General features: G+C 37.1%; 1 protein-coding gene across 1 annotated transcript in view; it reads right to left on the bottom strand.

The window, feature by feature from the left end:
* Positions 1-26,182, bottom strand: part of LOC122789982 (interleukin-13 receptor subunit alpha-2-like) — a 764,082-nt gene that overhangs the window by 373,460 nt on the left and 364,440 nt on the right. Inside the window, exon 4 of the mRNA XM_044057489.1 lies at positions 12,257-12,399. Coding sequence (XP_043913424.1) covers positions 12,257-12,399 — 143 coding nt within the window. The remainder of the gene's footprint in view (positions 1-12,256; positions 12,400-26,182) is intronic.

Here is a 26,182-nt window from a genome sequence, read left to right as displayed (position 1 = left end):
AAGCTGCTAGGTGTCATGATTGACTACAACCTTACCTTTGATTGTCACATCAATAATACCATTAAAACTGTAAACAGAAAATTGGGCTCCTTCTACAGAATTAAAACATTCTTAACCCCTACAGCCAAACTTACTCTTGCCCACTCTCATCTCATTTCCACACTTCTCTATGCCTCGCCTATTTATACAAACCTGAAGATAATCTCTCTAAACTGGCTAACACTTACAATAGTATCACTAGATTTGTAACTGGTAATCACTTCAGAACTCACCACTGTCTGAACCTACAGCAACTTCACTGGCTTGAATTAAAAAACATGTTGCTTCTCTCCCAACTTACCTTAGTCCAAAGAGCTTTCTATCTACCTAATAACACACCTGTTCTTTCCAACCTTCTTACCCCTTACTCTAACCTTAATTCACTTCGGTCCTCAAGTAAACTTCTAGTAACTTTAACTAAATCTAATAACCTTGCTGGTGACTCCCTTTTCTCCAACACCATTGGCAAATACTGGAATCATCTTCCCATTGAACTTACTTCCATTCCATCTCCTCTTCTTTTTAAACAAAAACTTAGAATTTACCTAAATCATCACTGGTTATGCCCCTGCTTTAACCCCGACTAATACTCTGACTTCCACAGTTTCCTCTCCTTTTCTCTATCCCTCTTCTTTAGACCTTCTAATTACTTCAGAGGTATATTACCTCCACTCTAAAAGGGTTACATCTTAACTATCCTCCCTCCAAATGGTAACTCTTCTAATCCCCAAATACTGCAGATAGTACATAAAATGAACTAATTTTGCTTACTCTATTTTTTTCCTATTAATATCTTTTTTCTATACTATTCTTATGTCTTACATTGTTAAATAATGTTAAATAAGTTGTCCTTTTTTATGATATGTTTTGTTGAATCCTACAATGTAATACTGTATATTGTCTATTCCCTCCATATATTATTCTGTTCATTTTTTTTTGCATTTTATGTAATTGTCTTGTCTCTATGTGGAGCTTTTCTCCCAGGGCCTCTGCTGAAAATGGAAATATATCCAGTCAGACTAGCCCGGTTAACAAATGTAAAATAAATAAATAAATAAATAAAATAAAATATATATATATATATATATATATATATATATATATATATATAAACAGTAGGGTAATGCAGATGTTAGTCATGGGCCCAGTACTCTTCAGACTGTTTCAGACATACTTGATGCAACAGACAGTAGGATAAAATGTTCCACTGTAACACCAAATTAGATGCAACTGTGGCAGGCTGGGGTAGAGTATTAAGAAGGATCTGAAAAAACACTAAATTTGCCTGAAGGGTACCAACTAACTTTCAATGAAGACCAATGCAAAATTCTGTACATAGACCATACCAAACCTGAGGTGAAGGTATCAGAGCAAGTTTGAGGTTGTCTGCCACACCTAGAATGGACACCAGCAGAAGAATGAGGTGATACTGGAAGCAATCAACAGAATTCTGGTAGTGTATATTGATGGGGATAGATTCCAGAAGGAACTAAATTGTTCTTGTGCAGTTTAGGAGGTCATACTAGATTAGGGACTTCAGGCTGCTGGAAGAAGCCTGGACAAAGGCCACCAGTGGGTGATGAAAGTGAATAAACTGCACAAAGACTAGAGGAACTACAGCTCTTCACAGCAGTACTAGAAAAGATGGGGGCATGATTGGGTGCACAACATCATATCAAATATATGTGAACAGGTCATCCCAAAGAAGGATAGAAGGAGAGGCCTCAAAACTGTAAGGACTAACCAGTCTATAGATCTGCTAAAGTACTTCTTGAAAATGCTTGTGGATTCCCAGAATAGCCTACAAGAATGGCTTATAGAGAGGAAACTCAAGCTAGCATTCAAGGGGCAATGGAGAAGAGGGCTAAAGCCATGCCTATCACCTAGATGACCAAAGTTCAATTACTGTCTCAGGTGTGGAAAGGGCTGAGGCAAGAGTAGATGAGAGTGAGAGGCCGGCTGCTCATGGGGAAGGGAAGGGTGGAGAGACCTGCTACACAGTTGACCAGAACTGAAAGCTGAGGGATAGTAGGCAACAATTTGGACAGGTTGTCACATACTGGGAAATCAGGGAGGTATTAATTAAGTGCCATTGAACATGCATGTTTTCCTCCAAGAATAGCAGCACTATTGGATATCATAAGCCACTGACAGGAGTGGTTTGCTGGATAAGGCCGCAGTTCCAAATTACAGACCCCCACCCAATACTTCTGCAGGAAGGAATGGGCTTATAAGCCCTTATCCATGTCACAGAATAAACAGGTCATACCCTGCCACAAAGATCTGGGAATAAAATGGCTGGCTCTTATCTCACAATGAGAAGAAAGGGTTGATAGGACATAGGGGGAAGGGTTTTAATGATCATCAAGCAGTTTGAGCAAAATGCCATGGAAGAAGTGGAGAAGGGATAAGGGGGAAGAAGGTGGAGAAGAGGAAAACTGTCTAATACACAAGTTCAAATTAGACAGGCTCATTATCCATTTTTACCATCAAGCCAATATAATTCACTGGAAATCTTGCCTTATTTCAAACATTTTTCTTTATGAAGTGATTCGAGGAAACAGGCTATCAGAATGATAATTACTTAGGAAATTATAGCTATCCACTCTGAAAAACTGCTGTGAAACTTTCAAGAGAAATTAGTAACGGATCAGACAGCACACACTGCAGCTATTAATTTAGTAGAACCATCATAAATCAGTATAGGTCAATGAATGCCACTCCTGGGGAATTTGATTTTTGTAAATTAAAATGGCATAATAGTGCAATATAACATTTCTGTAATGGAAGAGACAGGAAACATTTAAAAAGAAGCTATGCAAATCTTAATCTCAAGCATGCATAAAGAAACAAGGATTACTGCCCAGGAGATAGAACTTGGTTAACTGTTGATTAAATTGTGATCCGAGGTATTTCCTGATATGAGGCACAGGGGTCAATTATTGTAACTCAGTAAATAATTTTAACAGTTCAGTTGGCATTTTTTTTTCCTTTCTGTAGTTTCAACAGCCCAAGGAAATAACTGTTCTGTTTTAAGGATGTTGAGAAATTGAAGAATCCAAAAGGCTGGCTATTTGTAATGCAGTATGCAATTTCATTCTATAGCACAAGTTTACCAGGATGTGCTTAGATGATGTTCAGTTTCAAAGAGATTAAAGGAAGCATAAATTAAATGTGCTTCTGGTATCATATTAATCTGGAGCATGAATGAAGTAAACTAAATGTACTATTGGCACAGGTGATTAAGAGATGCTCACAGAATGAGAATGTAATAATTTCGGTTTTGGAACTTCTTGTGAAAAGGAAGATAAATACAAACACATTTCTTAAATACTATGCCCTTCTGAATATAAAACAATTGGGCAATTAAAAGTAATTGAACTGTTTGAAGTCTACAAATGTACAAAGCATAAAGATATGACAAACTTTAATTCTCCCACTTTATTGAACACAACAGGTTTCTATCAAAGACCAGATTGCAAATGTCAAATACAAAGAATTCAAATGGGGATTACTTTGTTACTATAAATCCTGGGACAGAAAAATAAAATATTACAAACCAAGTAGATAATACTGCAGAACATTACATCAAGAGGTCTCAACCAGAAGAAAAAATTCCCACCGGCTCTGGGTCCTCAAGAGTTCTGCAGATTAGAATTCTGCTGTCTGATGATATTCCAAAACCATCAATAAATTTACAGAGTTAAACACATAAGATTTTTGTTTCAACTCTGCAGAACCAGCCTCAATACCTCCTTTACCTATCACCCAGGCTAGGCAATAGCACTACCCAGGTGGCCCAAACAGCCTTTTCACTCACCCATGGTGAGAGTCACCAAAGAAGAGTTTTAAAACAGACAATGAACTGTTAATAAGGAATTGCTAATTTACTAAGATGTGCTCTCTGAAACAGCCCACCAATAAAAATAATATCTTTAGGCTAAGCACACAAGCAAAAACTCGCACGGCTATCTTAAGAAGCATGTCTCTCAAGAGTCCGATGTTCCACAACACAGTATTTTATCTGTTTATTTATTAACAAAGGTTAATCATTGTAGAGCTCTGATCTCGATAGACTGTTTTCAGGTTTTACCAAGAGATAATAAATACTATCAATACAAACACAATAGCATTACACATTCAGAAAAGTGAAAAAAAAGGGCCATCAGTAGATGTCCTGTGCGCTTAACAGCTCCACCTCTGCTCTAAACAATATCTTGGAGTAGACACACAAACACGTGTGTGTAATATATATATATATATATATATATATATATACATATATATATATATCTATAGGTGGTGTACCTAAAATGACAAAAAATAAAAGACCAATACTGAAAAAGGCAAACACAAAACCTCTTAAAAATATTTTAACTTTTATTAGGGAGGGATTTATGCCCTTTCCCCACTGCTTTATGACCTCTGCGTAGGGGGTGTGGGAGTTGCAGGGGGGCTTATCCCCTTTTAAAAACATTGAAAAATGTGACAAAATCTAAGCACATAGAAAAGCATTTTGGCACCCATCTGTTTTATATATATATATATATATATATATATATATATATATATATATATACACACACACACACACACACACACAAAGCAATTCAGAGCTTGCACAGCAGTGGAGAATGGGCATAAACCCCCCTCCCTAGTATAAGTTCAATTTGTTTCAATATTTTGTTTTTCAGTCTTAGTACTTTCCAGTCTTTTTACCATTGATCTTTTTGACGGAATCACATTTCACTAAACTACAACTGACTAAACCTCATTTCAGTGAGTCATGATTGACTGAAAACTGTAAAATGTTTGAGTCACTGTCTGCTTTTTATCTTCTGCATTTTTTCTGAACTGTCAGGATATTCTCAACTGTTGAGTGATCTTGAAGTTAATATATTTAAGTAAGGGGCATGGGGGCATACCTCTCAGCTGTTTAGATTTTCATTGGATATCCAGATTTTTGCCTCATATTTTTGGTTTGTTACTCATAAAGTTTGTTTTATGGCAATTAAGCATGATTGAATTCAATAAATAATGACATACATTGAAGTTTCAAACTTCATATTCTACAGAAAATGTGTGCTAACACAAGACCTGCTATTCTAACAATTTTCTAAGTTATAAGAGCAATATTTAAAATCAGTGCATATATTTAGGCCTTTGTCCAGATTACTAAAGAAGTTCAGAGGTAAGAGTGGGGAGCACCCAGTCAGCAAAAATAAGTTTTAAGGTGTGTTTGGTATAATAAAGTTTTTTATTCAAATTTGATTCTGTGAAATGAGTCAAATGTGTTTCATAAAATTTATTCAGTCATTTGTGATTCAGTGAAGTGCTAATCATCAAAATGACAACACTCATACATACTGAAATACTCAAATGTTGAAGTCACAAACATTGACATGAAAAGGTTAAAAAAAAAAAAAGATAAGACATCACTACACTTGTGTAGAGGAATAACCGTAGAGAATAAAAAGTGAAAAAAGAAGAAACAAAAGTTAATTTTTTTTCTTTTTTTGGTGGCCCCCACTAACTTTATATTTTGAGATCAAAGAATACCAGGGAAGGGCATATTCCTCAACCTCAGTAACAAAGCAGTCGTGCACACCTGTTGACCACATGGTTTAGTCCACTAAACTGTGTTAGCTAAACAGATGTCAACTTTAATGAAAATCTGCTTGATCGTGTGTGTGTGTGTGTGTGTGTGTGTGTGTGTGTACACGCATGAGTGTGCATGCGTATATGTGTGTGTCTGTGCGTACATAGATAGATGTTTGTACATGCAAAAATACACATGGTGATGAACAGAAGGAAATATAGTGGAAACTAGAGAAGAGTGGGGGAGGTAAGGCTTCAACAGCAGCAAAAGAAATTTGTGGGTATGTTAGAGCGAAGGAGTATGGTACAGGGAGGAGGGAATGAGAGATAGTAAGGCAGAGAAGGTTAGTCTCCAGATTTATAACTAGCTACAATCAAGATTGTGCACTGAAATGGTGTAGAGATTTAAGGTCTGGGATTATAATTGGAATGTTTCTTAACTGCATAGTTTTAGAAGTAGTTCCATTTTGCCTTTTTGAAAAGTAACTTATTGAACTGATGGATTTGTTTTAACAATCTTATAATACAGCTCACTGAGTTAAGTCCCATTTGCTCTACATTTTATTGTATCCCAAATAGAAGTAACAAACTGGCATTCTAATGTTTATGTTAGATGATCACTGTAATCCTACAATATGATCACATTTCCAATCATGACCAGCATGTTACATGTTCAAGACACTGATGCTGAGAAAGTCACCCCAGGTGTGAAGCAGACATAAAGGTAATTAAACCTGTCTTTCTCAGTTTTGGAGTCCAATCACTGCAATCTCTGCCAGATCAAGCACGAGGCATTCTCCTAGGCCACTGGCTTGGGGGGGGGGCATGCCACTTGTCAGGTGGCCCACTGGTTGGGGGGGGTTGTCACAAAACTTATATTTCTTCTTCAGGAACAGACACTGCATGCATTACATTTGTTCTTTAAGGATGCACGCAGACTGCATCCTTACTAATGTCTGCACTTGGGTCTTTAGTATGATGCACACACATTTACATATTGGAATGGAGGGCAATTTTTAACAGATGAGCATGGATTTTTATTATGGAGAATTATTGACATTCTGGACGAAAGCAGAGCATGGGACGTTCATGAACTACAGAGATAGAGGGGTGTGTGTGTGTGAGACAGACAGAATGGGGCGTTCATGAACTATAGAGATAGAGGGGTCTGTGTGTGTGAGAGAGAGAGAGAATGAGACGTTCATGAACTATAGAGATAGAGAGGTGTGTGTGTGAGAGAGAGAGAATGAGACGTTCATGAACTATAGAGAGAGAGGCGAGAGAGAGAGAGAATGGAACGTTCATGAACTACAGAGATAGAGAGGGGGGTGCATGTGAGAGAGAGAGAGAATGGAACGTTCATGAACTACAGAGATAGAGAGGTGTGTGAGAGAGAGAGAGAGAGAGAGAATGGGACGTTCATGAACTATAGAGATAGAGAGGTGTGTGTGTGAGAGAGAGAGAGAGAGAATGGAACGTTCATGAACTACAGAGATAGAGAGGTGTGTGTGTGTGAGAGAGAGAGAGAATGGGACGTTCATGAACTATAGAGATAGAGGTGTGTGTGTGTGTGTGTGTGAGAGAGAGTGTGTGTGTCATGTGTGTGTGTTTGTGTGTGTGTGAAAGAGAGAATGAGACGTTCATGAACTATAGAGATAGAGAGGTGTGTGAGAGAGAGAGAGAGAGAGAATGGGACGTTCATGAACTATAGAGATAGAGAGGTGTGTGTGTGAGAGAGAGAGAATGAGACGTTCATGAACTATAGAGATAGAGGGGTGTGTGTGTGTGAGAGAGAGAGAGAGAATGGGACGTTCATGAACTATAGAGAGGTGTGTGTATGTGTGAGAGAGAGAGAATGAGATGTTCATGAACTACAGAGATAGAGAGGTGTGTGTGTGAGAGAGAATGAGACGTTCATGAACTATAGAGATAGAGAGGTGTGTGTGTGAGAGAGAGAATGAGACGTTCATGAACTATAGAGATAGAGAGGTGTGTGTGAGAGAGAGAATGAGACGTTCATGAACTATAGAGATAGAGAGGTGTGTGTGTGTGTGAGAGAGAGAGAATGGAACGTTCATGAACTATAGAGATAGAGAGGTGTGTGTGTGTGAGAGAGAGAGAGAGAATGGGACATTCATGAACTATAGAGATAGAGGGGTGTGTGTGAGAGAGAGAGAGAGAGAGAATGGAACATTCATGAACTATAGAGATAGAGAGGTGTGTGTGTGTGAGAGAGAGAATGAGACGTTCATGAACTATAGAGATAGAGAGGTGTGTGTGTGTGAGAGAGAGAGAATGGAATGTTCATGAACTACAGAGATAGAGAGGTGTGTGTGTGAGAGAGAGAGAATGGGACGTTCATGAACTATAGAGATAGAGAGGTGTGTGTGAGAGAGAGAGAGAATGGGACGTTCATGAACTATAGAGATAGAGAGGTGTGTGTGTGTGAGAGAGAGAGAGAGAGAATGGAACGTTCATGAACTATAGAGATAGAGAGGTGTGTGTGTGTGAGAGAGAGAGAATGAGACGTTCATGAACTATAGAGATAGAGAGGTGTGTGTGTGTGAGAGAGAGAGAGAATGGGACGTTCATGAACTATAGAGATAGAGAGGTGTGTGTGTGAGAGAGAGAGAATGAGACGTTCATGAACTATAGAGATAGAGAGGTGTGTGTGTGAGAGAGAGAGAGAATGAGACGTTCATGAACTATAGAGATAGAGAGGTGTGTGTGTGAGAGAGAGAGAGAATGGGACGTTCATGAACTATAGAGATAGAGAGGTGTGTGTGTGAGAGAGAGAGAGAATGAGATGTTCATGAACTATAGAGATAGAGAGGTGTGTGTGTGTGAGAGAGAGAGAATGAGACGTTCATGAACTATAGAGATAGAGAGGTGTGTGTGTGAGAGAGAGAGAGAATGAGACGTTCATGAACTATAGAGATAGAGAGGTGTGTGTGTGTGTGAGAGAGAGAGAGAATGGGACGTTCATGAACTATAGAGATAGAGAGGTGTGTGTGTGTGTGTGTGTGTGTGTGTGTGTGTGTGTGTGTGTGTGTGTGTGTGTGTGTGTGTGTGTGTGTGTGTGTGAGAGAGAGAGAGAGAATGGAATGTTCATGAACTACAGAGATAGAGAGGTGTGTGTGTGTGAGAGAGAGAGAGAGAGAGAGAGATGCCTCAGTTTGGGAAGGCAGGGTGGTTAACTCATTCAGACTGAAAACCTGTACCTTGAATACAGGACCCTAGAGCCTGAATCCTCTACACCAACTGCCAAGCTGTCATCAGCACGTACAATTCAAGGACTGCTGGGTGCTAGCGCATTTTCAAGGACTGTAGACTAAGCATTTTCAAGCACTGTTTAGTTTCAAGACAGGAGATGTTTATCGTTGTTCGTGCCAAGTCTGCTTTCAATGTGCAACTATTTTATTTAGCAAATTACCATAATCAGTGTTAGTGATATACATTTTAAAAACAGTGTTAACAGCACAACAGGTAGCATGCTTGCCTTTAGTGCAGAAGGCTGTGGGTTCTATTCCCATACCATGTATATGGAATGCTGATATTGCAGTGCCCCCTTTAGAGGAGGATATTGGTGGTGCTGCACTCCAGAGTGTGTCCTCTTTTGGATGAAATAACTAGTAACCATGAATCTGTTTGGACAGGTATTCCCTATTAAAATATCACCAGCTTACCACTTTTTTTTAAATGTAACATGGGTAGTTTATTCTTCATGAGCAGCAAGCACTGAATGTGTACATGAAACTCTGAAATGTAAAGCTGTTTGCCAGCAACAACCTCTTCATTAGTTATAGATCTCCAATGTGGAATTATTCAGATGAGCATTTCTGCTGAGACTGTGTACATTAGCTGATACTGGTGGATTATAATGACAGACGTTTGAATAGCCTTTTGTGGTTACAATGTTCTGTAATGGGTAGTTTTGTCATTATTGGTGCATATGTTTTGGTTCATTTATTACTGGAAAATGGTCAAAACCTACAAATTTAAAATGCACTCTAACAAGTGTTGCTGTATTATACAAGGAATATAATTTAATACAATCGGGATGGTGCATCAAAAAACACATGCATGCATGGTCCAAAAATGTGTGCAAGGGCCCAATGATTTGGAAACAGCTAAAAGGTAAACAATCTGCTACTGGCCAGATGCATTTCCTTTGAATATGGGTTTCAATTCCAGTTCAATGAATATGGGTTTCAAGGGCAGAGAAGCTGTTCATATTAAGCCGGTTTTCACTGTGAGATTGCATTGGTTAGTTTAGCAAATTGCTGTCAGTGTTTGTGCTATAAAATATGAAATACAACTTTTAAGTAACTCTAATCATTGTAGAATTAAAGAAAATAGTATCCTCATGGACAGGTATGAACAGCGTTTATGGTATATGGGGAGAAATAGCCAAGTGAAGGGATACTGGAATGGCAGGAGAGTTGCTGCTGGGGGGGTGGGGGCAGATCCATTATCCTGTCCAGAGCCACATTTGACCATGATTCAGCTCTTCTCCATGCACTGTGTACTCTCTGTCCCCATTTCACATAACCCACCGTTTCTAATGCCATTTTTAGAATTACTGTTCTGATAAATATCTTCAGGGTAGCTGCAGGTATGTTCTGAATACAATTTTCTGCTTAAATACAGGCACAGCCAGCATGTAAATATTCTTACTATACCTCAGCATTGCAGTTATCTTCTTTTTTCTATTTTTGGCACTGTGTTCTTGCTAAACCTGATGCATAGGAGAAGAAAACAATTGTGTGCACACTTGCACTGACTGGCTATTTATTTCTCTCATCTGTAGCCACCCCTGATTGCAGATTTATATTTTTAAAAGTACAACTATATCACTCTTCAAAAAAAAAAAATACATCACCTGCTATGCTAAGAACTACTCAAACACACTATCTTAATACAAAAAATACCTAAACTTGGTACATCTCAAAACTGACAATTATAAGCTGCATACTTAAAGGAAAATATTGCATAATTATAAACACAGTAGTAACCTAGCTGCAGACTATCACATAACAGAAATTTCCAAGAGAATAATATCCGAAAGATGATGCAATTTATTTTGATATTAAAATATTTTTTAGTTAAAGTTAAGCTGCTCATTTGGAGACCATAATCCCAAAAGTTATCTTTGATGCAAAATTTATAATCATCTCCATATCTCACCATTTGTTTCAAAGATTGTTTAGAAAATCAATAATAAAAGGATATTTTAGGTATATCTGATATGCAACAAACTTTAGAGATTAAAATCTGATAATCTGTTCTATAACCCATCTTTCCTATCCAGACCATATTTGCCCACTGAATATGTGTTAAACACTATAGCATCTTCAATTTTTTTTATGTAACAGTTTTTTGAAAACTCAAACTTTCTGATACACTCTAGAATAAAATACAATGGGGAATAATGTGAAACACCATTGCTTTTATTTCAGGGCATTTACTAACATTTCTAAAAGTTATATACAAAAGTAGACTCTCTTGGACTATTAGTGTTTTTAAATGAATATTTTAAACAGTTACTTTCTATTACTTGTACTGTTCACTCCATTTCCCTTTTAAATATTTTCTGTATTCTATAAAAGTTATTACAATGCTTGAGACTTTTTGGTTGGATTATATTAATAAGAGATTGAGAGATGGCATAATAGTTAAAGTAATATTACCTTGCATACAAGAAGTACAAGGTTGGATTCTAACCAAGGGAAACTGACCAGGCTTAAAACAGTCCACAAGGGCAGCTAACCTAATACTTCCCTATAAAACGAAGGCCATCTAAATGCGTAAAATGCATACATTATTGCTTTAAATACTGTAGAACCAAGAAAATCATTTAATCCAATACAATTGCTATTGAAATACTTTTTTTTTATACAGGTGACTTAAAACTATAATACTTGAGTTGTCACTTTTTGAACAGGCAAAAACCTGAACACACTTTCGGTCAGTCTAAGTGTCTGCTAATGGTCATATATTATACCTGCCAGGTTGCCAGTTAAAATAAGCAAAAGCATTCTAAATTGTGTTGACAGAATAGTCAAGCAAGTTAACATCTTGACAATCATAAATCATATATATATATATATATATATATATATATATATATATATATATATATATATATATATATATATATATATATATATATAATATAAAACCAATTATAAGAAATCTGCTGAGACTGAGCTCTTCGGGAAGGAGAGTACTGATTTAACCTACTGTAGAGGACTCCTCAAAGTAAATCATTATGTATCTTCTTAATCTGAATCCAAAACATCACTAAAGCAAGTTCAGAGAAGGCTCTCAATAGGAGTTCAGTGTACAGTGGATCTCCTTGAAAACATTTTTTTCAGAAACGATCTGATCTCCAGCATTAGACTATTATTCATATTCCTCATATACACACATTTTCAAAAATAATTCAGGGAGATGTCTAACTTATAAACATTATATTTACAAAATGTGTTTAGTAAATGCCACAGCCCAAGATTGCTCTCTGGAACTATTTTTTTTTTATAAAGTTAAGTTATTGACTAATGCACATTTTGAACTGTTCTTGCAAAGAGAGGAAAAAGCCACAAACCATATGTCATACCTGCCAGTCTTCACTCCCAACTTTAAATTCTCTCAAATACTCCACATCACATTGACTATCATTAGCAGGTGGGCCCCATTTCCAAGTGAATTGACAAAGGTTTTTCACAAATGTTCTCGGATCAGATGGAGGTCCTAATGCTCCTGCAGAGTAATAAAAATATATAGTAGTAATATTAATATGTCTGTCTTCCCCAGATCTGCAACAACAACAAATAATAATAAATCAGCTGACTAATGTATAGGCCTTTACCTGCCTGCAAATTTTTTTAACATATCCAAGGTGAAATGAAAGGATGTAAATACTTCAGATGGGTCTATGCCTGTAGTTTCCCCAAACTAAAAATACGAACAAATCAAGAGGAGATCAGAAAAGACTGACAGAAGATTAGAATGACGAATTATAAAATAAAGAAAGGAAAACTGCAAGGCTTCCAGGTATTTTACAATGTCCAGAAGAGTTAAGATATTTGCATGCAAATGTGTCCACAGGTACTTTGAAACTAAGTAGACTTCAGATGACTTTTCCTCAAGTAAAGAGTAAATGTTAGAGAAGTGAAAGGAAAGAGGAAACTTGCAGCATGTTTTTGGGAATGTGTGAAGCTAACCAAGTTGGAGAACTCCTTACAGGATGTCATGACATAATTAAGAAATACATTATAATAACAAAATAGATAATGCTACTAATTCAATGTCTATGTTTAGAATTCCTGAGACATAGTAAGGCCTTAAGTTTAATGTTACCAGCAGTCACAAGAAAGTAAAAACAAAGATCAAACCAGCTGAAAATTAAGTATTGGACACTGTAAAGGAAATAACAGGATATAGAAAGTAAATGTCATAAAAAGTTTCATCTAGGAACAATATACACAAAATACTGCTTAAGTAGATGACAAAAATATGTGGTTTGGTAGGAACATAAAAGTATACCAGTATACTGCAATGCATACATATAAAGAACAAAGTTATGATACTCACTAAACTCAAAACTCCAGCTTTACTCTGTAGCATATCGCCTACTCCGAGGTGATCTCTGCCTGACATATGAAGCTATGTCAAACCCAGAGCTGTTGGACATGCTACGCCTAAAGAAATCCCAATTCCTCAGAGCTACATGCTCTAGGGACCTAAACCTTGTCACCACAATAAAACAGGACACGCTGGAGGGATAGATTCCTGTCCCAGAGACTTCCTATACTCTGGAACAAGCTACCCATCTATGTCAAGCAAAGTTCTTCATTAGCACTCTTCAAGAAAAATCTTGATGAGTGGATATGAAATGCACCCCGGGGATCACTTCTGTATCTCTGCTCGACAGTGGCACAGGAAAATAACTGTCTTGGGTGGCGTAAGCTATGGAACCTTGCTGGCTAGACTTATGTAGGCGCTTGGGCTGATAGCCTAGTACCTACCTATTATATGTATATTTAAGGAGTTACTGAGATTTTTTATATTTTAGTTATATTAGTTGATGCAAACTCATGTTGCAAAAACTCCTGAAGAGGAGAATTTGGAATGGAGATGGGACTTACGGGTTACAATGAATGTTAAAGGGAATGAAATTTGTCATTTTCAAGTATTTGTTTGATATGTTAATATAGAAGTGTCCTTGGATATTGGGAGGGGGTTGAAATGCATGTTTGCATTGAGGTAAACTTGAACATTTAATTAGTAAATGTCTATACAAAAAATGAAAAGAATAAATCAACAGACATATTGATAAATAGTATGATCTGAAAGAACGAACGACAAAACAGCAAACCAGTATAACAATAAGAAACACTACTGCGGTAGCACTGTGCCTCACTGTAAGACGCTGTCCAGTTCAATTCTCAGCTAGAGCATCTTCTACGTGGAGACATGCGTGAATGGGCGTACCTTCGTTGAAGGTTGTGCGTCAGAGCTGGCAACTCGGTACGTAAAAATCTACTGGCAATTATTAGCGGACCGGAGTTCCGCTGTGGCAACCCCTAACTGGAAAAGCTGAAAGACACAACAACAACTTTCTAGTTCTACGTGAATGAAAGTGCTTACTGGTTGTTTTTTATTTTATTAAATATGATCTACTATATTTTGTAGCAAATTTTGTTGTCCTATGTAATTACTGAAAACTATATAAAATTATTGCTAAAGCTGAGAAAGAACAACTATTCTCAAATCTGATCATTTTTGGGGTGATCCACAAGAAAGCATTTCAAATAAGTTTTCTTTCAAGAGAGTTCAATAACAACATTACAGTTAACACAACTGTCAAAAGATCTTGCCCCAGCAGTAAAATAAATCAATATAAAAACTTGGCTCTATAAAGTAATTCTGATCTATGAATGGGAAACAGGAATTATACCCCAGGGGTGCCCATTGTACTACTAATGGAGAGAAGCAGCTCCTAAATGTTGTATCCCCTACATGGGTCCCCTCAAATTATCTATGCCATTATCCATTATCTATGGTATGATCCCAGTTATTTTTATCAGAGGCAATATAAAATTATTTACCATGGGATGGGCAAGGCCAGTCTATAACCAAATGGGGCAGATTATTTCAAGCACAAAAACAGAAACTGGCTAGACTTAAAATAGCCCACAAGGGCAGCTAGTCTTGTACTTATCTAAGAACCTATGAACTGGATACAAGGACTAAATAACATGTCTTTAATTTCTCCAAGTCTTTTGGGTTTCTAATACCATGATGGGAATGAAAACCATTCCCAAATCAAAGTACGATTAAAGTTTATGAAATTAGTATTGTTTCACTCTTTGATGTCAGCCAAAAGTGCTCTTCGCAGAACCCACAATATGCTCAGCAATGACTCCTCCTGCAATTTGTACGGGGTTACATGAATTGGTAACATATCTAAATATGATTGTAAATTCTTTTTTAATAAGACCCATTGCTTCAACTACTATTGGAACTATCTGGATATCTTTCTTCCATATGGCTCATTTTTGCCTGCAGATCATGGTATTGTATGGCTGTCTCTCTCTGTACGCAAGACACTGTAGTCACTGGCTGTGGTGATTTCAATGATCAATGTTACTTTTGTCTTCTTTTCTTGGACCACTATATCCAGTTTTCTGGCATCTATCTTTTGAACTGTTGGTAATGTGTGATGCCATGTGATATAAACATAATTTTCTATGATTCTTTGTGGCTCATGTTTCCAGTGTTTTTCAGCTACTTCAATACCATAATGTTTACACAATCTCCAGTGCAACAGTCTTTCCACATTATTATGCCTTTCAGTAAACAGTCCCTCTGCCATTAGTGCATCACAACCAGCAACAATGTGTGTGACCGTTTCCAATTTGGTTTTACACCCACATTCGTCTGTTTCTCCCACATGTTCAATGGACTTTGTAAACCAGTGTGTACATAGCCCACTATCTTGGGCTGCCAATATCAGCCTTTCATTTCTTAGATGTGACTTCACCTCTCCTTAACCATTTATTCTTGATCAACATGAGGCTCTTCCAGAAGTTTTATATACTTGCAACTATATTTATGTTTTTTCCACATTTCTTGTCTTCTCATCTGGTCCTTCACCTTATATTCTTTCTTTTGTTTTTTGACACATTCAGTTGCTGCCTGTTTTTTATCCACTTCTGGTTTGATTTTCATTTCTGCTGGACATCAATACGCTTCTGCTAAATTAAGCAGAGACATCATCTTAGATTTATTCTCCTCATGTTTCAAAGGTTTCATTACATTTGGATCTTGTGAGGTCTGAAGATGTGTGGAGGCCCACTATTGCAGATCTATACATGTAATCAATTTCAAGGAGGCCCACCCGTTCTTCGGAATGGGGAATATATAATCTTGGTATACACTGATTTCTATAAATCAGTTGGTGAGCAGGAAGCATCCTTCTTGTTTTAATATCCAACCTATCGAACACTTTTTGGGGTCAGTCAATAACTGTAAGCTAGGACAGGAAAAGCAAACTGATTTATAACTTGGATCTTGTTCCTAGATGTCAATGCTGTTCTGAGGATTAATTTAAGTCTTCTAAAGTATTCCTTATGGAGTTTCATTCGCATTTGTTTATGTTTTATCGCTGATCCTTCATTCGCATTTGTGTTTTATTGCTGATCCTTCATCAGTTTCCAAATATTTATACATTCCCTCTTGCTCAATTTCTTTTATATCACATTCTTGTCCCAAACTGACATTTTCCTGGTGCTGCAGTTTTCCTGCTTTAAAGGTTGCTTTTGCACATTTATCAAGACCAAATGACATTCCAGTATAATCTAAAAAGGGTTTTACAACCTGCAGCTGTGCTTTCAGTTCATCTGATGAGCTATACAGTTTTAAATCATCGACAAAGAGAAGATGAGAAGTCATTAGACTTTGTTGTTTTCTAGGAGACAAATTGTAGCCATGGCCTAAGCTGTTAAGTAAACAGCTTAATGAATTAATGGCAAGGCAAAATAGCAACGGTGAAGAGTCACCCTGGAATATCCCCCTTTGAATTTTTATCCCTGGGATAATAATTTGTCCTTTATCATGGCTTAATTGCAAAGTGGTCTGCCATTGTTTCATGGTTACTGTAATGTAGTCAAATCAGTGTAGGGTGTACCTTATACATTTTTAAGCACTCTTACCCCTGAATGTGGGATACTATCAAATGCTTTTTTTGTAGTCAATCCATGCCTACTTAGATTCTTACCCTTTTTACAGTTCTCCACTAGAACAACAAATGATCTTTTGTTCCATATGACTTTCTTTTATTGCCCTTTTGTTCTACTGCTAAATTGAGTTTTCTCCTAAATGACTATAAACTCTGTTGGTGTCAATTCCTGTGTGTAGTTTATACACCGTTGGAAGACAAGGTATTGGTCTATAATTTTTAGGGTAGCTTGCAGGTTCACTCAAGTAAGAGCATTGTTTTTCTTATTAACTAGTGCGGTGTCTGTTCAGGGTGTGCATATAAATAGTTCTTGCTCATGGCTAAATCCTCGTGCAAAGAAGTTAATACTTTAAGCCAAAAGTTAGGTACTGCATCTGGGCCTGGAGCTGAGGCTTCTCTTAACTTTGTTTCAATCTCTCTGGTTGTTACTTCATCCCATTTCATATCTTGTACCTTTAACCCTCTTATTCTTTCTTTTAGTTCTATCCATTTAGCTTCTTTGTTATGTTCGACAGGATCTTCATAGATACTTCTCAAAAATGTATCTATTTCTTCTACTTTTTGGTGGTCTTTCAATTCCTTTTATCTTATTTCCCAATTCTCTATAAACTTTTTTTGGATCATCAATAAATTGCTTATTGTGTACGTTTCCTTTATATTTATCTTCGTATCTTCTAAATCTTTCTGCCTGTGCTGAAATTTTTAGTTTATCTGCGATAGTACGTAATAGATCTTGGTCTGTTTTAATACTGTGAATTGCTTTTATCACATCTATCTTTCTTAGTATTTTTGTTGATCTGTTCACTCTTCTATAATCTTCTAACAGTGACACTTCTTGTCTTACCCGTTTTATAGTTTTCTCTATTCAATATTTCCATGATGGTATTTTGCTTTCACCCCTTTCTTTCCCTTGCTACCATGTGTTCTTGTGGTAGAACTTTATCAGTTATTAATTTAGCTGCACAGTAATGTATCCTGTTTACTTCCGTTATATTGCATGGATCTCTATGGACAGCCCTAATTACTGTTTGTTTTATCAAACTTCTGACTTTTGGGGTTTTATTAACCTTCTGCAGTCTATTTCTTTCACTGATCTTGATATTTTTCTCTATGTCCATTAAATCAAGCAACTCTTCTCAACTCTTTCTTCCAAACTGAGGGCGCATCCCTTGTTTTCCACTTCCTGTGGGCATTCTATAGAAAGTTCTAGAACATCTTCCTGTAGCACATTCTCTTCAATTTCATCTTGTGTCATCTGTTGCTCTGCCATATGGGAACTCACTGGCCTATCGCTCTGTATCAGAGTTTCCACAGTTTCGTGTTCCTTTCCTTCCTGTCTAGCTTCAAATGAACATTTATACTGGTTTCTTGTGGAAGGCTCCAAAATATCATGATATGGCACCTGACCAATTGCTTCCTGTTCCAATGGTTTTCCCCTTAATTTGGATATCCATTCCTCTATCCTGTTGTGGTGCTTTCTGCATTCAATTTTCTACACTAAATCCTTCTCTTTGCAGCTGCTCCATAACTTTTCGGGCCTCCGACTGATTATATACTAGCACTCGCACTATATACTAGCACATCTCATCTCATTCTGGAGGCTATACCCTATCCTCACTCGCACCGCTTCTGCTTAGCCAGTATTTGTTTGTTCGCCACACACCATATAAAACACACTACAACGTACTTACACTAACTAAAAACAAAGTTCTTCAAGACCAAATGCACTACAAAACAGCTATACAGCCCAAAAGGGGCAGGGTGCAGGGGTGGGATGAATGATGTTGAGGCTGAGTCCATCCATCTATACCAGGCAGCCAGGTTAAGGCGTAAAGATCGGATCCGGATCGGATCTCATACTCCTTGGTTGAGCAATTGGGACAGCCAGCCTAGCATCCTAGGATACAAACACCTTCCCCACATCTTGACAACCCGGGAACCAAAGGAAGCTCACCCTCAGACAAAAACCACAATCAACTTGTAATGAGAAAATAAGTGTGCGGAGAAGCTCCAGGTTGCCGCAGCACAAATATCATCAGAAAGGATGGAGTGGAAAGCTACCGAGTGAAGCTGCTGCCCCAGTAGAATGAGCCGACTGGAAAGGGGGAGATCTTGCGGATTGATAAAAAAAAATGTGATACAACAACAATCATTTAATGATGATCATTTTTGATACTGGTTTGACCAATTTGTTTGAGCTGGCTGCAAAGAGACAAACAATTGATTTTCGCCGCTGAAGTTGTAATGAAGATAAGAAAAATCGTAACTGTCTATCTATGTCCAATTGATGCAAAGTATATTCTGCGTTATTAGAAAATCTGGGGAAAAAAACACAGGAGTTTCTATGGTTGTTGCAAAACAGAAGAAAGAGGCACCTTTTGGAATAAATGCATCCTCAGTTTCTGTTTCTTTGACTTCTCCATTACAGATCTCTTTTCTACTTTTCCCCTTAATCTCCTTATTTTTTGTATTATAAAATGTTCCATATCTGGATTCCTTTGCCGGTATTTCTCTTCAAATACCTTTGGTGCTGCTCGTTTTGTATTGGTTAGTTTTGCTTTCTCCTTTGCATAAATATTATAGCAATAACCCAAGCCTGGGTGTGGGTAATGCTAAATTTACCCACGGTTGGCGTGGTTTGGTCCCGAGGCGGCCAAGGGACCAAACAAAGCCAACTGGTAATTTAGCAATACCCACACCCAGGCGTGTTATTGCTATTATACTATGACATTATTTAAGAAAAGAAACTATTACTTTTCTTAAATAATGGCATAGTATAATGCCTGTTTGCTGCCCTTCCGCAGATGTCTGGCATCCGGCAGTTCTGATGTACTGCGCTGCGCAGTACATCAGAGTTGAGCAAAAGCAACGGAGAAAGCAAGATCTCCGTTGCTTTTTTTAGTGTTCGCTATGTTAAATGAATTTAACATGCGAGACAGTTTTAAAATAAGCAACGGAGATGTCCGCTGTTTATTTTAAAACTGTTTTGCTATGTTAAACTCATTTAACATAGCGAAACACTAAAAAAAAGCAACAGAGATCTTGCTTTCTCCGTTGCTTTTTTTTAAAACACTGTCTCGCTATGTTAAATGGGTTTAACATAGCGAGACAGCTTTAAAATAAGCAACGGAGATCTCCGTTGCTTATTTTAAAGCTGTCTCGCTATGTTAAACCCATTTAACATAGCGAGACATTGTTTAAATCGAGTTATACTAATGGAAAAAGTCTGGGCGACCGGACCTTTTTCCATTAGTATAACTCTATTTACAACGGGCACGCTGGCCAATCAGCGTGCACGTTTTGGGGGGGTCATGGTATAATACACTATATTAAATCTCTTTTCCTTTCCCCTGTCCATATTTTTTCTTCACGTCTCCTGATTTTCTTGCTTTTCCTTATTCGGGACTCGCTCCATCATGCTGTGATGTAACCTGTGTTAGACCTTCTACATTAAATCCTTCACTTCATAGGCACTCCATAACTTCAACTTTATTTCTTTAACTTCTGCTTTACTAATTTTCTTTTCCACATTACATCTTTGTGATATTAATTTTTTTATTGTGAAATTTTCCATATCTGGATGCTTTTGCCTGTATTTCTCATCGAAAATCTGAGACTGCCCTCTCTACATTAGTTAACTTAGATTTTTCCTTTGTATAAATATTGCACTACATCAAATCTTTCTTTCTCATGTCCATATTTCTTTATATTTTTCAAATATCTCTAGGTTTTGTTGTTTATATCTTCCCACTTCCTCAGATGCTTCTTTTTCCAAACAGATCAAAGTTTCTTGATCCATATACTGTTTTTCAAAAATCTGTTGTATTAATGAATGCAAATTTGTATTTGAAGCTTCTGACAGTTTTTCTTGCGGAAGTATTTTTCTTTCCTCTAATTTCTCTCAATCATTTAGTATATCTCATGTCTAGAAATTCTGGGCTTTTTACATAATAGTAACAATACATAATTTCTTTCTTATCCTCAATAGTCCACTCTATCGTCTCTATGGCTCTTCTTTGGCCAATCAATTTTTGTGATTTTTGTGGACTACTACTTCCTTCTGCAACAGGGGGACCATCTTCCCCCTGGACCTGGCCTGGCCCCATTGTAGGAATGTTTCTGTACTTTGAGGATTCTACACGGTCATTTTTTCCGGTCCTGGCACCAGTGTGCCTATCAAGATTGGGCACTTTTTATCCTGGGTCTTGTGCACCCAGCTATCTTTTTTGTTTTTAACTTACTTCTGTCCATGATATATGTTATATAAATACGGTCTATACATCAGTGTCACCTTGGTGAGATTTTGTGAAAAACAGGGTCCACCTCACGAAGATACTCAAGACTTCAGGATGAATTCAGTTTCAGCACTACTACTCTCCTTTGCTTGCTGAATTTTCATCTCTCCATTAGGACCCCTTTCGTCTCTCCATTAGGACCCCCTAATGTCCCTACATGGATCAACTCATGACTCTTCAGAGCGATGTCCAATGTTAAAAATGACTTCTTAGAATAGACACTGAATTATTCCACCGTAATGAATTACTTGTTAAATTAAGACAAATGTGTGGGCATCGCTAGTGTTCTGCAGTACTTTGTTATTCTAACATTAATGTCCTGCAGTTGTTTATCTAATTCTATAAAATAACTGTGTAGGCATATAGGAAGGAGGAGCTGCTCATCTAAAAGTAACCAGGATGGAAATCTGTTTTTATTTACACATTAGAAATTCATTCAATCAGTTTAGGGCTACTATTTTTGTATAGCGGTTTTTCCCAGATCTTTTTTTTTTTTTTGTATTCCAGTTTTTTGACATGGAATGCTTAGCATTTAAAGTTCAGCTGTTTTCCTGATCCACAGTCTGCATTCACCTACCTGAACAAAATGTGAACAAAATCGTTTTACTTCTTCCTGAGGTAATACAACAGTAATAATCACAATTTGACTGTGGTGAAGAGAAGTCACAGTGTTATAATTGCATGTAATGTGCAAACTCTGCACAACCTATGCCCAAGAACACACAGTGCATACATCCCACATCACTATTGCCAAAGCAATGAGTGTGAGTATTACAGTTACTTTAAAAAGATATGTTTATCTTTTTAAAATAACTCAGTTGGGCAACAGGTCATCTTCCTGCATTCAGGCATTTGTGCAGATGCAGAAAATGGAGCTCTTTAGATGCTTTGTAGATACAGATGCAGATTCACCTCTCTGCCTGAGCAAAAGTATTTGAAACTGTCTGTGTAGTTCATGTCACAGATGCCGTGGCAGGGACTGCTTTGGACAATATGCATTTCTTAAGTATGAAAGTTGCCTTAAAAGTGGATATATGCATATTTTTACTGTAAATGTATTTTTATGGGTTTTTGATGGTATCTTAATGGCATTAAGTTCAAATAACATACAACATTTTTTTCTGTGATAGAAATTGTATGTTATCAGTACTAAGATATTCTCTTTAGCCATTAAAAATGTCACAGTGAATGTTTGCTTTTAAAATTCTGCAAAATAACCAACAGGAAGAGCTATCTGTGTAGCAAAACATAGATGAAGGATTTTCAATTGTCAGCTAAAGAGACAATTAACAACAAAAAAATAAAATTGCAGAACTTAATTCAATGCTTCTAGAATGAGCTTCCAAAGGCAGTATATAAATACACAGAAAAACATGCAATAATGCACTTCTAGCTTGCCAATACAAGAAAACAATTATTTCCGTAAGTGTATAGGTTGTCCTTGCAAATATCTAAACTAGATCTTGCTATAATGTAATTTGATAGTCTATTCTATGCATTAGCAACTCTCAGAATCAATTTAGTACATCTCATTTGTATATAATCTTCTACATAGGTTGAAGATTCTCTACTACTTTTTGAGGACCCAAAACATTCTTAGAAGTAGTCTTCTCTAAATGTCCTACAAACCCAAATAAGGTTTCCTCTTTAAATGTCTATATGAGACACTATACAAGTTCAGATATTTTAGTCTTTAATAACTTTCACATCCATGGATGCACTTGGTATATTTCTGTTGTACTCTTTCCAATTTACTCGCACTTGTTTTCTTATAAAATTTCCAAATTGTTATTCCATGCTCAGGTTTAGGTCTAATGTAACCAACAATAATTTAATTGAAATTATAAAGCTTTTTAACAACCTATAGTTCTATAACTATTTAAAAAACTCAAATCTGGACTTACCTATATAGCCAGACTCTTCCTCTTTCATTCCATGTTTCTCAAATCTCATATGCTTAGTTTGTGGTGTCTTTATCAGCATATTATTCTCCTGTGCTCAAATGGTCAGTTTATTCAAGTTCTTTTGCAAACATGTCATATACATAACACACGTAATCAGTTTACCCATTTTCAGGTAATCTGCATACAGACTGCAGAATACCTCAGATGAAAAAGATAGATCTGAAAGATAAAATCTAAACAAGTATGGGCCTAGGATAGAGACCTGTGAGACACCCTAACTGTAATCTAGAATTTCACCTGTCATTTGGAAACATGATTGTTTCCATTTATTTTGTAAGCAAAGTAGGTTTACTTTTATGAAGACTGGAAGGCTTTGTCTGCTTAACATTCAGCAGTCATGTTTGTGATAATCAGCAGTGCTGGGTGGCACAGTGCCATTGAGGGTAGTGTTGGCACCTCACAGAAAGATGTCCTCTGGTTTGACTCTTGACTAGGGTGCTTTCTCTGTGGAGTCTGCATGTCTTTCCTGTGCTTATATGGGCTTTCTACGCGTGTTCTGTTTTTCTACAGCATTCCAAAGATATGCAGTAAGTGGACTGGTTACTCTAAAATGGCCATGCTGTCAGTGCATGTGTGTGGTACAGGCACAGGGCTAACATCTGTTAAAGAAACAGCAGCAGGGACCACTGTCCTTATCATTGTCCCTATCTGTCTGTTGGACTAACGGCCGAAGAGACAGAGTTACTAAACAGGACACAAAATAGTCAGAGGATGAAAGAGGAAAAAAAACTTGTTAGTACTTTTGAAGCCAGAGGTAATTAACAGGCTGTGAACAATTAAACATGTTATGTCTTTTTCCTTTCTCTCCTCTCTTGTTCACCAGCAATCAGGGTGTTGTTCTCATGGCTGAGGAATAACTGACTTTTGTCTTTTTGAATATAAAACAGAGAAGGTCTTCTAAGTATGTTGTACATTCAGACTTGCTGTATTATCTTGTGAATGTTAACAGAAAAAGCTGAATGACCAGGAGGTGCCTTGTAATTGCCGATGGAATTAACGCCCTGCATATCATTAAATACACAAAGGCAGAGTTCAAGAAAAAGGAAGACGGCTTGGGAATGCATTGGCAATTTCTAATGTTGCAGGACTTAAGTGATTAAGCTTTTGATTCTAACATTGCTATAACAATTTAGTTTATCTACATTATTTTTGTCTAGGTCAGCAACAGGAAGATGAGGCTTTGTGATGAGCACTAGGGAAATGGAGAAAAGCCTGGTATATTTAATTACTCACATTTAATTACCAGGAAAGTATCACTGGGAAGAAGCCCATTTTCAGCAGAGCCCCAGGGAGAAAATCTCAAAAGTATTACAAAATATTTTAACAATAATTTTACAAATTTTAAAAATACAAAAAAACTACATTTTAAATAATTACACCAAATTAGACATAATATGAAAACATTTAAGATTATATAACAAGTTATATAACAATGACTTAATATACAAAGACATTTAGCCAGTTTATTGAGAAATTAAAGGTAAGTTGTTATAATGTAAACAGGAATTACAATATGAGGTGAGAAAAAAGCAGGCATATGGTATGTTTAGAGAGAATGCTAGAGGAGAGAAACTGATAGGAGTAAGGGAGTGAGTGATAAAGGGAGAGTAAGGAAGTGCAATGTACAAACAAGTATTTGTCCCCATTTAGCGGTATAATTTATCCTGGTGCTGAGCAAGAACAGGGCTTTTGGCTTGGAAGTCTTTCAAAATTGTTTTTTAGGATGAGGAGGAGGGTATAATCCTGATGGATACAGGTAAGGAGTTCCAGCCTTAGCAGCATGGTACGAATACAGCCCATGCCCAGCACATTTAGATTCCTAGGCAATTACTTGGCTAATGATCCCAAGGGAACTTTTTAATCCTAGCCTTGGTTTCCACAAGGTGAGAATCAAACCCTGTATTTTGTGCCTGTAAGGTACACACCCTTAACCATTATGCCAACTCCTAAACCCTAGTGATTTGCTCAGTCACACAGTTAAGCAGTGAAAGCTGAGGGGAATCAAACCTTACATCACTGGACCACAAGAAACAGCTCATTAACAGATCCTTAATCCTCTAAACCAACTGACAGACTTGATATGTTTGTCGATAGACATATGTTTTTGGTTACTGGATCATAGTCATAGAGTTGGAACATAGCTGTGTAGAAGGTTATTTAGCACTGGACAAGCAGATGGATGCTGGATAATTTCATTGTTGGTAAGAAGCTGTGTTTGTGTCAGTTGATGGGATAGTTCTAACCAATTTAAGCTTTTTAGTGGTATACAGTGGTGGGTTCTGAAATGGGTATTTGCTGCAAATTTAGCAATGTTGTTATAGCTTTGTCCAAGTTTTGATTTCTGTGATGGCTGAAGGTTAGTAAGGATGGAAGCCCCATAAAGAAGTGTGAGGAGGACATAAGTACTGGCAAGTGTAGTTTTAGATGCTGGTAAGAATGTTTTTGGCTCTATAAAGCATCCCTAGATTTGATCAATTTTTCTTTTGCAAGTTTGTATATACACAGGCTGAATTTAAGATTATCATCCACAATCATCCCTAATAATTTTCTATGAGAAGTGATTTCAGTGGTTGTATTATTGAGTGAGGACTTATTTTTCTTTTTTCATGAGAAAGGGATATGGGAGAAAATAGCAGTTTTTTGGGGGGAATGAACATGAGTTGCGAGTTACAAAGAAACATTTCAGTGGCTGTTAAAGCCTCCTGAATAATTTTTTTAAATATACGTGTCTTATTGCCAGATGAGAAAATGAGTGTGGCATCAGAGTACTGTATTAGGGAGGCTCGTTGTGAGGAGGGTGCCGGTGAGAATGTTAAAGGGGAGGGGACCAAGGATAGATCTTTGTGGTACACAGATGGTTGAGTGGGAATAAGGAGAGATGGTGGAGTGCCATTTTACTGACTGATACCCATCTGATAGATATCTTTTGAACCATACAAGAGTCAGATGAAAGAGACCTAATGAGGTAGAAGCTTGCTGGGACAAACTGTGTCAAAGGCTTTAGACAAGTCTAGAAATAAGGAGGGAACTAGCTTGCTGTC

This window comes from Protopterus annectens, chromosome 15.part0 (genome assembly GCF_019279795.1).
Source record: "Protopterus annectens isolate FY-2018-M chromosome 15.part0, PAN1.0, whole genome shotgun sequence".
Taxonomy (NCBI): domain Eukaryota; kingdom Metazoa; phylum Chordata; order Ceratodontiformes; family Protopteridae; genus Protopterus; species Protopterus annectens.
Note: the sequence above shows the minus strand (reverse complement) of the source record. Positions and strands in the feature narration are given on the sequence as shown.